A 12,750-nucleotide genomic window follows, 5' to 3' on the forward strand; every position below is an offset into this window, starting at 1 on the left:
GAGTGAACTTCGGATACATGCAACAGTATTGAGGTTCAACTTCAATAATCTAAGTGAAATAAGTCCAATACAAAAGACTACATATTCTGTTATTTCATTGATAGAAGATTTCAGAAAATGCAGAACTACAGAAATAGAAAGCAGATCAGTGATAGGTAGAGAAATTAGGGTGGGGACCAAGATCAATTGCAAATAGGCATGGGGATATTTCTTGAGTATTAGAAGTGTTCCAAAACTGGATTGTAGCAATCACTGTACAACTGTTTAAGTTTGCTAAAAATCATTCAACTATATACTTATAATGGGTGAATTTTATGTTATATAAATTATACCTCAGTAAAAGTGTAAAAAAAACAAAACTGGTAAACTGTATCTTCAGAGGTGAATGGCACACCCTGAGGTACAAAATTTAAATCTCTTGTTTGCGATAGGCAAATCAGTGTGTGCAAGCAGTGACTGATAGCTTCCCTGGATCTCATTTCCTTTTGGGAAGACAAGGAGGTTGGAGGTAGGATTAAATGGGGGAATTACAGACAAACTCTATATGCGTAAAACAATTTATTGCTGTTGCTTTGCCAGAGGGGAAGAAATGAAACTTTGCTTTGTGATTTGTGCCAAAATTGCCTATCTCTGCACAGAAATACAGGTTAAAAATAAACACCAATAAAATCCTGTGTCATTAATAGAATTCCTAATAACTTAGAATTGAGAGTTGGCAAACTATGGCCTCTGGCCAAATCTAGCTCCCAGATTGTTTTTGTCTGACTCACATGATAAAAATGATCTTTATATTTTAAAATGGCTATTTTTAAAAAGAAGATGACGATAATGTGAGATTTTATGTGGCCCACAGAGGTGAAAATACTTGTTGTCTGGTTCTTTACTGAAAAAGTTTGCAGACCCTTGACTTAGAACATGGTTGTGGCCTGTATTAGGTAGGGTTCCACAGAGAAACAGAACCAATACAGTGAGTGTATGTGGGGGGTGGGGGTGTGTGTGTATGTGTGTTGGGAGCAGGGGAGATTATAAGGAATTGGATCAAGTGATTATATAGCCTGACAAGTCCCGAGATCTGCATTAGGCAAGCTGGAGACCCAGGAGAGTATATTTTGTAGTTCCAGTCCCAAAGCTTGGCAAGCTTAACATTCAGGAAAAGCTTCTGTCTCATTTCAGGTCTGAAGGCAGGAGAAGCTGATGTCACAGCTGATGTTCCCCCCTACTATTGGTGCAGTCAGCCTTTTTGTTCTGTTCAGGTTGATCACATGGGACTCACATACATTAGGGAGGGGGGTCTTCTCAGTATGCCAATTCAAATGTTATCTTATTAAGAGGCACCCTCACAGACCTACCCAGAATAATGTTTGACCCAATGTCTAGGCACCTTGTGGCCCAGTCAAGTTGACAATCACATGGCCCTTTTATCCCTAAAAACCTGTGAATAGATCCTCTAGGAGCAACTCACCTTCATCAAAGTTGAGTCATCAAGAAGAAACTAGCACAGTATCTCTACAAACATACAAAAAAGAAAGAAAGGAGTAGTATTAAATAGCAGATGAGACCATTTATCAGGAAAAAAAAATGTAGCTATGAAATAAAATAGTAAGCAAATATTTTTTCATGTGGTTTTGTTTTTGTTTTTGTTTTTGTTTTTTCTGAGATGAAGTCTCACTTTGCCACCCAGACTGGAGTGCAGTGGTGTGATCTCTGCTCATTGCAACCTCCACCTCCCGAGTTCAAGCGATTCTCCTGCCTCAGCCTCCCAAGTAGCTGGGATTACAGGCATGTGCCACCACACCCATCTAATTTTTTTATTTTTAGTAGAGACGGGGTTTTGCCATGTTGGCCAGGCTGGTCTCAAACTCCTGACCTCAGGTCATCCACCCACCTCGGCCTCCCAAAGTGTTGGGATTACAGAAGTGAGCCACCACACCCAGCCTTTTTCATGAATTTTCTAAAAACTTAAGAACTTTCTGCTTCTGTGACAGAATAGCTTACATCCTACCACCTCACCAAGAAGAGCTATAAAGCTTGATTTTAAAAATAATACTATATGAATACCACTTATAGGATTCATCTGTAAGAAGTCATTGGAGTGACAACAAGGAAACCAGGACTTTACTGACCAAGATCCTAAAGGGAATAATAGTACACAGAAGTGAGCCCAACATTTAGTGCCACTTTTCCTCTTTAGGCATTTGCAGATATGAAAGCAGAAAAATCTCAGAATCTAGGAAGTTGAACATGGTATTCCACAGTTTTACAAGGCTGGAGAGAGAAAAATGGAAGTGCATTGCCTATCAAGTTGCAGGATCCTTAGTAAATAATTCAGACTTTCAGTTGAACCCACTGAAAGCCTACATTTTAGGAGTAAGGGTGAGTAAGAAAGATAAGTCCTCAGTGACTGAAACCCAGCCTCCAAGATCTATCTTTACTCTGATTGCCTACCAAAAGTAAAAGTAAATAACCTCTGGAGGAAGATATTATCTAGAGTCTTAAAATTATCTAAAATTTTTATGCATGATATGTGGCATGCAGGAAAAAAATTACCAAGCATATCAGCAAACACAACCAAATCATTGAAAACCAAGAGAAAAATTCAACAGCAAAAACAAAATCAGAAAAGGGAAAATGAAAACCAGGCAGTCAGTAGAAACAGACCCGCAGGAGTTCCCAGTATGAAATTTTTATGAAAAGATTTTAAGATAATTGTGTAATTTGTTTAAGAAAGTAGACATACGAAGAATTTCAGCAAACAACTAGAATCTTTACAAAACTGTCAAATAGAATTTCCAGGAGCAAAAAATAAAATAACCAAAAGACTCAATGAACGTTTTAACAGATTGGAGAGAAACAAAGAAAAGGACTACATATGTTTAAAAAAAAATTTAGACTAAAGTGTACTCAGGGATTAAAAAGAATAAAAAATATAGAAAGGAGGATATAAGACATAGAGGATGTGATGAAAAGTTGTAACATACAAATAATTGGTTTCCCAAAAGGTGAGAAGAGAGAGATGGTGGCAGTGCGATATTCAAAGAGTGTTTATGGCCCGGAATTTTTCCAAATCTGTGAGAAACATTTAGCCACAAATTCAAGAAATACCACAAACCCTAAAAGTGAAAGAATTAATAGAAATCAGACCCCAGTTAGACAAATCCTAGATAAGCTGCCAGAAACCAACCAACATAAAATTCTAAAAGCAACCAGAGAAGAAAGACACATTTATGTTCAAAGGCCTGAAACTTCGACTGAAAACTGACTTCCCAACAGAAAAAATTAAAAATGGAATTCAGAAGAAAAAAAATGTCCTAAAAATGCTATAGTAAAATAACTGCCAAGTTACAATGTTATTTACAGCAAAAAATGCCTTCCGGAAATGAAGGCAAAAATTCAGAATGTAGAAAACTGCAGGACAACCTACATTCCTTTTTTTTTTTTTTTTGAGACAGAGTCTTGCTCTGTCACCCAGGCTGGGGTGCAATGACATGATCTCTGCTCACTGTAACCTCCGCCTCCTGGGTTCAAGCAATTCTCCTGCCTCAGCCTCCCGAGTAGCTGGGACTACGTAGGCTCGTGCCACCACATCCGGCTAATTTTTTGTATTTTTAGTAGAGACAGGGTTTCACCGTGTTACCTAAGATAGTCTCTATCTCCTGACCTCATGATCCACCTGCCTCGGCCTCCCAAAGTGCTGGGATTACAGGTGTGAGCCACCGCGTCTGGCCATGACAACCTACATTCTTCATGTCAAAAGAAAAATAAAGGTGTTGCAGGGAAACCTGTAAATAAAATAGACTTAAAAGACATATTGGGCCAAGCGTGCTGGTTCATGCCTGCAATCCCAGTAGTTTGGGAGACCATAGTGGGCGGATGGCTTGAGCCCAGAAGTTTGAGACCAGCTTGGGCAACATGCCGAGACCCCATCTCTACAAAAAATTAAAAAAATAAAAAATTAGCCAGGTACTAATTTTTTTTTAGCTGTAATCCCAGCTACTTGGGAGGCTGAAGTGGGAGGATTGCTTGAGTCCAGGAGGTGGAGGTTGTAATAAGCTGAGATCACACCACTGCACTCCAGCCTGGGTGACAGAGTGAAACCCTGCTCAAAAAAAAAAAAAAAAAAAAAAAAAATATATATATATATATATATATATATATGTATATATCTCCAACCATTAACCATTCAGCTGTGTTTTCTTATTGGTATCATGATTGAATTTAACAAACTTAAGTTTTGCGATATGTTGAAGTAAGGGGAAACTTGAACTATTACTGCCTATGTGCTGTTAGGAAATTCCTGAAATTTGTAGTATGATGCTATGGTGGTTATATTTCAAAAGAGAGATCCTTATTTTTTAGAGATACATACAGCAATATGCATGGATAACATTGTATGATGTCTAGTATTTGTTTCCGAATAATACAGGAAGAGGGGATAAGAGAATAGGCGTATAGGCCAGGTGTGGTGGCTCACACCTGTAATCCCAGCACTTTGGGAGGCTGAGGTGGGCGAATCTTCTGAGGTCAGGAGTTCGAGACCAGCCTGACCAACATGGTGGAACCCCATCTCTACTAAAAAGACAAAAAATTAGCCAGGCGTGATGGCGCATGTCTGTAATCCCAGCTACTGGGGAGACTGAGACAGGAGAATTGCTTGAACCCGGGAGGCAAAAGTTGCAGTGAGCCGAGAACGCGCCATTGTACTCCAGCCTAGGCAACAGGAACAAAACTCTGTCTCAAAAAAAAAAAAAAAAAAAGAACAGGCATGCAAGTGAAACAAGATTGATGTTGAAGTAATCATTGTTGAAATTAGGTAGTGGGGCTCATGGGAATTCATTTATATTTTCCATTTTTGTATATGCTTGAAATTATAAGCTTCTTTAAAGAAGAAAAGATGACATAAAGACATTTTTTGGACCAAAAAAAAAAAAGTTATTTCAAACAGAAATAGGCAATTCTTAAGCCAAGTAGAGAATGTTCACAGAACCAAGTCACTGTAGGATGTAAGGAAAAAGCAAAAATAGCAGGAGAATTCAGAGTACTTGATATCCAAATTCAGTGAGCAAAAGGGATTATTATTATAAGACAAGCATTATTGGGTAGATGATGTTGAGTAATCAAATTTGACAATACCTGTCTGAACATCTCGGATTCTTGGTCCTGAAAGTCATGCATTTCTTAAAACTACCTTTCAGCTTACTACTTTGTATGAGAACTTAAGTATACACAACCAGCAGTTAGAAGAAGAGGTTAAAGATCTAGCAGACAAGAAAGAATCAGTTGCACATTGGGAAGCCCAAATCACAGAAATAATTCAGTGGTGAGTGCTCTTTTAAACGTTCTTTTGTGGATGATTGTGAGTATGTGGCCAAGTTGATGTGAATTCCAGGTGGCTACTAATAATGGTTTTTATCTCATTTGTCAGCTATGATAAATAAGTTACTCTGAAAAGCACAATTTTATTACTGACCTGTTATTTGCGTTCTAATGTGTTTTCTGTTATGTTCCTCTGTTCCCTAACTCTAACAAATGTCCCATACCAGCATTTAACACAGCTTCATTGTAATCTGATTATTACTTTCTAAGAAAATGTTACCACCTCCAGAGTCAGAGTTGGAATTCATCTGCTACCTATGGATGTTTCTTTCTAAGACCAAAACTCCTGTATTTGTGAGTATTTTAAGAAATGGAAGGCCTGCAAAAAACTTAGAAGCTAAAGATACTGTACTGTTACCTTCTATCATGATTATACCAGATTAATTCACACATGACATTTTTAAAACCTTAAATGGTTACATTTTAGTTTTATCAGCTCTTTCTCAAGCTCTTGGGATTTCATTTGGAATATGCATCTTAGTAACCTTCATATTCATTTATTAAACCATTATTCTGGTGCTTGTAAAAAATTTCATATTTTAATAATACATGGAGAAAGCAGAATCTAATGAAGACTGTATTTCCAAGTAAAAATAGGTAGCTTAACTTTTTATATTCATTTAACTTTTTAAATCCTTTTTGGCAAATGGTAGGTGTTTAATTTATATCAAAACAAATACAGGTTGAGCATTCCTAATCTGAAAATCTGAAATTGAAATGCTTCAAAATGTGAAACTTTTTGAGTGCTGACATGATACCACAAGTAGAAAATTTTAGACCTGACTTTGTGATGGGTCACAGTCAAAACTTGGTTTCATACGCAAGAGATTATTCTAAAACATTGTAAAAAATTACCTTCAGGCTATATTTATAAGGTGTATATAAAACATACACAAATTTTGTGTTTTGTCTTGGGTCCCATTGCCAAGGTAACCTCATTATGTCTATTCGGGTATTCCAAACTCCAAAACATAAAAAAATCCTGAAATCCAAAATACTTTTGGTCTCAAGCATTTCACATAAAGGATATCCAACCTGTAGTTTCATCATTTATTTATAGATTAGTCATTTGTAGGGAATTTTATTTCCTATACGCATATTTTGGTTCAAATGCTTTTCCATTAAGAGCTCTTATGCTTATAATGTTTCTATTCAGTGCATATAAAGGGAATATGCAGATTGTGGAAATTTATTTGGGTTCCAGACAGTATAGTTATTGGTTCATTAATTTACATCTATATCATCAAGTCTGCATTTCTGAAGCAAAATCCATTTTAATCTTTAACCAAGTTTATAATATCAAAAATTATAACTTGCCATTTGTAATTCCATTTTTATGTTATCAAATACATATTTAAGGTGGAGCTGAAAATGACTTTTCAGAAGGCAGAGTCAAAACCTGTGATCCTAGACTTCTGATTTTTTCAAGTGTCAGGCATGATGATTTCAGCTGGAACAGGAAGTGGTTCTAGTAATAGAAGGAAGCTTTCAATGTGGGCTTTGTAGAAAGGGTTAATAGAAAAGGTGAAGATGAAAGTTTTATATGATGCCACAAAACACTCATTATACACTTCTCACATTCAAGCGAAATGCAGAAATCAGAAATACAAGGAAGTCACTTTGCATAAAAGCTGTTATTAACCCCACTTCTTATTTAGAAATGGACTGTTAGATAGCAGATTGGCAAATACCCAAGGGAAAAAGTAAAATATATATTCCCTGTTCAACTTTCTTACCTACTTGAAAGGTAACTCTGTGAGATACAATATCCAAGTTTATAAAGGTCGGAAGACTGAGTTATTTTCATTTTTGAGTTTAGTATACAGAGTAAGTATTCCTTATTCAAAATGCTTGGGACCAGAAGTATTTTGGATTTCTTTTGGATTTTAGGAAGTTTGCATTATACTTAACAGTTCAGCATCCCTAATCCAAAAATTTAAGCATCTTGTCAGTACTCAAAAAGTTCCAGATTTGGGGGCATTTCAGATTTTGGATTTTCAGATTACAAGTACTAAACCTGCTTTAAAAAAATGAAGTAATGCTCAAACAAGATTATAGGACCTCATGACATGCAGCACCTTAAATGTTTCCTGGGACAAATGAACAGTTTAATATAAAACAAATACTGCAGTATATAAAACCTTATGTGAAGTCACTTCTAATGGCTCTTGAACTCCACCTCCTCTCTCTTTTGCTATGAAATATCCCTTTCATAAGAAACCCTTTTAGAGCAAGGACATCTTCTTCTCATCACTGTTAGAGTAGGAACCTTCCTTCTCACCATTGGCTCATCAGAGGACTTCACGTTTGCTCTTTGAAATAATATTACAAAGAGAGGTTAGATTAATAGGCTAATCCATAAGATTTATTTTTTAAATGTGTTTCCTCACATAAGGCATTCTTTTGGTACAATAAGAGATACAGAGGTCTATAAATGTAGTACTTGCCTTTAAGTAACTTATAACTTAACATTTAAAGTTTAAAAACTATTTTGACCAGAACTGGCGATAACTTACAAGACTTAAATATAAATGCCTTACATATTGAATAGATACTGACTTTTTAAAAATAAGAATGTAGTGTTGAGGGAATTATCTCAGACTAGTTGCTCAAGAAGGGTGGGAGCAGTCAGTTAAACTAGACTGTGTTTTCTGAAAAGCCTGAGTTTAGTAAAATATCCTACACCTAGTTTGACCAAATTGGAATTTATGTAAAAGAATAGTAGGAAATAAGAGTAATCAAGTTACTGCAACACAATTGTCATGAATACTAGGTAAGAATTTTACCTTCACTTATTTGTAAGATGGAGAAGGTTTTTTGCAAAGGTAATGGTATTAATTAAAATGATGATGAGGCAAATAGCTCTTAACAGTAATGTTCAGGATGAAATAGATGGTAAGGTTGGAAATAAAGTGAATAAATGCAGGAGACGTTGTGAAAGAAAAATCTATAGGACTTAATACTACTTACAAATGAAGGGTGAGAGATGAGGAGAAATTAGTATTCCTGAATTGTTAGTTAAGGTGGTTAAGAAAATGATGGCATCATTGAAGTAGGAAAGTTAAGAGAGGTAACCACCCTTGGGGAAGATGATACAATCAATTTTATCTGTTATTTTATTTTGTTTGTTGGTGAGACTGAGGTGATCCTGAGGCATCTTAGTAGAGGTTTCTCATATGCTTTTGAAAAACTAACATAAAGGTTAGGATTAGAAATGTAAATTTGGGAATTAAATTCCTATTGAATAAGGCCAATGAAGTGGTTGAGATGTTTTTAAGGAAACAAGAAAGAAGGAGAATGGTAAGGGCTATATGATACAAGCTAGATGAAACAGCTCTGCAGGAGAACCAGGAGAAGGGTTTAATGATTACAAAGCGTTTCAGTAATGAAACCTTTGTCTTTCTTTATTTAAATCCACTCACATTATTTGAAACATTCCTCATTCAGTAATGCTCATTTGTGTATAGTAATAGCTTCTATTGATTGAAACATAAGAGTGTTCCAGTCATTAGGCTGGAAATTCACATGTATTCTTATTTAGTTATTACACCAGTTCTGTGAGATAGGTATTATTACTATCCTCATTTTATAGATGGGATAACAAAGTTAGAGAAGTAACCTGGCCAAAGTCACACAGCTGGTAAGCACCAGAGCTAGGATTTGAAACCAGGTCTGTATGACTTAAGAATCAAAGTTCCTAATTACAATATATGCACCAACTTTTCAGGAACTGTCCCTTATTTGTCTTCTTTTGTCTTCTTAATGTGCCCAATGTAATAGTATTTAATAAGTATTAACTAATTGATTATTTGAGAGAACTTGGAAGGGAAAGATTAAATGTGCCAAGAGAACACATAGATCTAAGTTGGCCTTCTGTAGTTGAGTTTTAACAGATTAGCTTCAGCAAAATAGTTGAGGCAGGAATTAGACTTCAGGAAGTATAGAGTAGTGAATGGAGGGTTTAATACTAGAGCACTTACATGTATGTAGTAGAACAATGAAAGAGGGAAAAATGGGATGTTTGGGGGTTTGTCAGTGAGGAGGACAGGGAACTTTTGTATTTGGTAGAGTTTGTTCATGTTTAAAGAAACCAATGGAAATAATGAAATTGAAAATATAAGGTGTAGTAGGGAGGGTGATTATGTATAGTAATAATAACTATGTTACTAAGAAGTATTTGAACGATTTAACCAAATAAAAGATGAGACAGCTACCTCTAAAACTGTTTTTAAAAGTTAAGAGAAGGAATATGAGTAAACTGAACCAAATGGCTTAGAAGCAAGGAGTAAGAGATAGTGTTAGGGCCGGGTGTGGTGGCTCATGCCTGTAATCCCAGCACTTTGGGAGGCTGAGGTGGGTGGATCAACTGAGGTCAGGAGTTCAAGACCAGCCTGGCCAATATGGCTAAGCCTCGTCTCTACTGAAAATACAAAAATTATCCAGGCATGGTGGCGTGTGCCAGTAATCCCAGCTACTACAGAGGCTGAGGCAGGAGAATTGCTTGAACCCAGGAGACAGACGTTGCAGTGAGCTGAGATTGTGCCACTGTACTCTGACATGGGCAATGGAGCAAGACTCTCTCTCTCTCTCAAAAAAAAAAAAAAAGTGTTGGGGTTGGAGAAACAAGATTTTTTTTAAATGAGGTTGAATAATAGACAAATAGCAATGATTATGAAAAGGAACTGTGTGAGATGTAGCGCCCAGTGGAACTTAAATGGCATGAGTTACCCTCCAAATCAGTAATTCTCTATAGCCAAGAAAAAGAGAAGTAGGTTTAATCGAAAGTTAGGAATTAGCGGAAGATTGCAGTTGTAAGGTGTTCAACATGTAAATAAATGTGTTCAACATGTAATGTGTTCAACATGTAAATAAAAAGCAAAGTTAGAAAAAAGAGATTGTCTCATAAAATTCCAGATAACTTAAAGTCAGTTTACAAGAAGTTGATTTCCAAAGTTAATAAAACATACTGGACTTCACAGTTTCTTGGAAATATGCATAAACTAAGATCTCTGAGCTATGGTAGATACTAAACCAGCACTAGTTGAGCCCTGTTAGCCTAGGCACTTAACAGATAATACAGTTTTCTTTATTGTTACCATTTAAGTATCTTTTTTGTATTCTAAAAAAGATAATCTTCATTCATGCCAATTTATTCTCTATACTACATACCAGGTAATTAAGTAAAAAGATTGCAGTCACTTGTGATCAAATAATTTTAGAAGGACACAACCCTTACTATACAAACATTCTTAAAATAATTTCCAAAACCATTTTTCTTTAACAGGCAATAAAAATATTTACATTTACATAGAGCCTAGGAATATGTAACTCTCCCTAGAGTGGACAACTTCTTACAATGGTTTTATTGCATCTCCATATTTTCTTTTGCTTGTACTCCAAAGACAACCTCCCATCTAAGAGAAGAGAGCACCAAGCCTCTTTTAAAGGGCCTCTTTAAGATATATATGAATTTGACTCCTCAGGAGTTTACATTCTAAGAGATACTAAAGCAGCTCAGGAGTTAAACATGTCTGTTGTATGCATCAGATACATACTGATTTACCTGAAATATACTTTCCTCGTAGCTTCAGTGACATGGATTTTATCTGAAAACTGCCAGCCTGCACAAAGACAAATTGTCTTCCCCAAAGTCTTTTAGAATACACTTGTGAGCATTGCAAATTTCGACTCCATTTTTTTCTTTGTGCAATATGGCTTTCTTTATACCAGTGGTTTTCATTCTTCCTGAGAATAGGACCTTCTTTTGTAGATTTTTGTAGATATGCTAGACTCCTCCCTTCACCTTCTCACCACTTGAGGAAAGTGTAAGAAATGCAGACTTTTTCTTGAGAAATTCTAAAGTGTGGAATTTGTCTTACTAAATATAATTTGAAAAGTTTCTATCTAAAATTATTATTGTATCATCAGCTAGATAGCCTTAAGGCAGTAAGTAGAAATTGGGTTTTGGTAGTTTAATCTCTCTTTGTTATTTTAGTGATCATTTTAGAAAACAGAAGAGCTTAATTACAATATAACCCTGATTTTTGCAGAATATCATACATTAAACTTTCTAAATTTAATATACTTCAGTTTTAAGAATGGTATATTGTTTTTATGATGTAAAATGACAGAATTCAGTTAATGAGAAATCTTATTTAGAAAACCTCACCCATGTGTGCATCTGTGTTAATTGTTAGATTTAAAGAATGTTAATTCTGTGTTTCAAGGGTGAAGTTTTACTAATTTATCAGCTATGAGTAACTTGGACTTTTGTAAACTTCACCAGCTCTACCATGTACATAAAAAGAACAGTTCCATAAACCTCTTCCCAGTTGCTGACAGGTAGTATACTATGGTAGACCTTTTCAAAGAAATTATTTAAGACTATCTTTGAATTTCCTATCACTTATTTCTTTAGGAAGCTTTAAAATAACATATATTGCCCTGAAGCTTTTTTGTTTTACTTTTGTACTTTGTCTTTACATATTCTAGGGTCAGCGATGAAAAGGATGCACGAGGGTATCTTCAGGCCTTAGCTTCTAAAATGACTGAAGAATTGGAGGCATTAAGAAATTCCAGCTTGGGTACACGAGCAACAGTAAGCTTCTATGATTTTGCATGGAGGCTCATCATATTAGAAAAAAGAGATTTAAAAAACACTATAATAAATCCAGTTACTTGTATCAGTTTGTTTAGACTTTGAGCCTACTAAAGAGTTTTTTATGAGAAAACGATTAGTTTGGGTCTTTTCCAGTCTAGAAAAACATAACACACAGCTGGTTAACTGTAATAATTTAAATGTTAAAAATAGGATGGAACTAAAAACACAGTCATTATTTCATAGGATATGCCCTGGAAAATGCGTCGTTTTGCGAAACTGGATATGTCAGCTAGACTGGAGTTGCAGTCAGCTCTGGATGCAGAAATAAGAGCCAAACAGGCCATCCAAGAAGAGTTGAATAAAGTTAAAGCATCTAATATCATAACAGAATGGTAAGATTGAATAATATAGTCCCACTAGAATAATTTCTGAGTTTGTCAGAGTCATTTGTGGAGAAGTTACATGTTTAGTTTCCATTGCTTTCTTTTAGAAAAATGATGGCCAAATATGTTACGAAGATTTGAAAATAGATGCTTTCAAACCATGTAGATAGTGATGAGGTTTTAATATAGCCTTGTTTTCCTCTGGCTTGTCCATAAAGTAGAATTAATAGTATTAAATAATAATCCATTATTTACTTTTCCTTTTATTTATAAAATTTAGTTGACTCAAATTTTATTAAACCTAAAATTCTCTCATGTTTAGGAATATTATATTTGTATAAAAGTACAATGTATGGTGAGAACAAAATATAATCATTTGAAAATTGTGGCCTC

General features: G+C 35.4%; 1 protein-coding gene across 16 annotated transcripts in view; it reads left to right on the forward strand.

Annotated features, from left to right (window-relative positions):
- Window positions 1-12,750, forward strand: part of CDC42BPA (CDC42 binding protein kinase alpha) — a 322,506-nt gene that overhangs the window by 219,515 nt on the left and 90,241 nt on the right. For all 16 annotated transcript variants that reach the window (XR_012091165.1, XM_007988230.3, XM_037985490.2 and 13 more), the window contains 3 exons: window positions 5,193-5,317; window positions 11,866-11,971; window positions 12,218-12,366. Coding sequence is in view for 15 of the 16 variants with exons in the window: in XM_007988230.3 (XP_007986421.2) it covers window positions 5,193-5,317; window positions 11,866-11,971; window positions 12,218-12,366 (380 nt within the window). In the remaining variant the exon portion in view is untranslated. The remainder of the gene's footprint in view (window positions 1-5,192; window positions 5,318-11,865; window positions 11,972-12,217; window positions 12,367-12,750) is intronic.

Source organism: Chlorocebus sabaeus, chromosome 25 (genome assembly GCF_047675955.1).
Source record: "Chlorocebus sabaeus isolate Y175 chromosome 25, mChlSab1.0.hap1, whole genome shotgun sequence".
Lineage (NCBI taxonomy): Eukaryota > Metazoa > Chordata > Mammalia > Primates > Cercopithecidae > Chlorocebus > Chlorocebus sabaeus.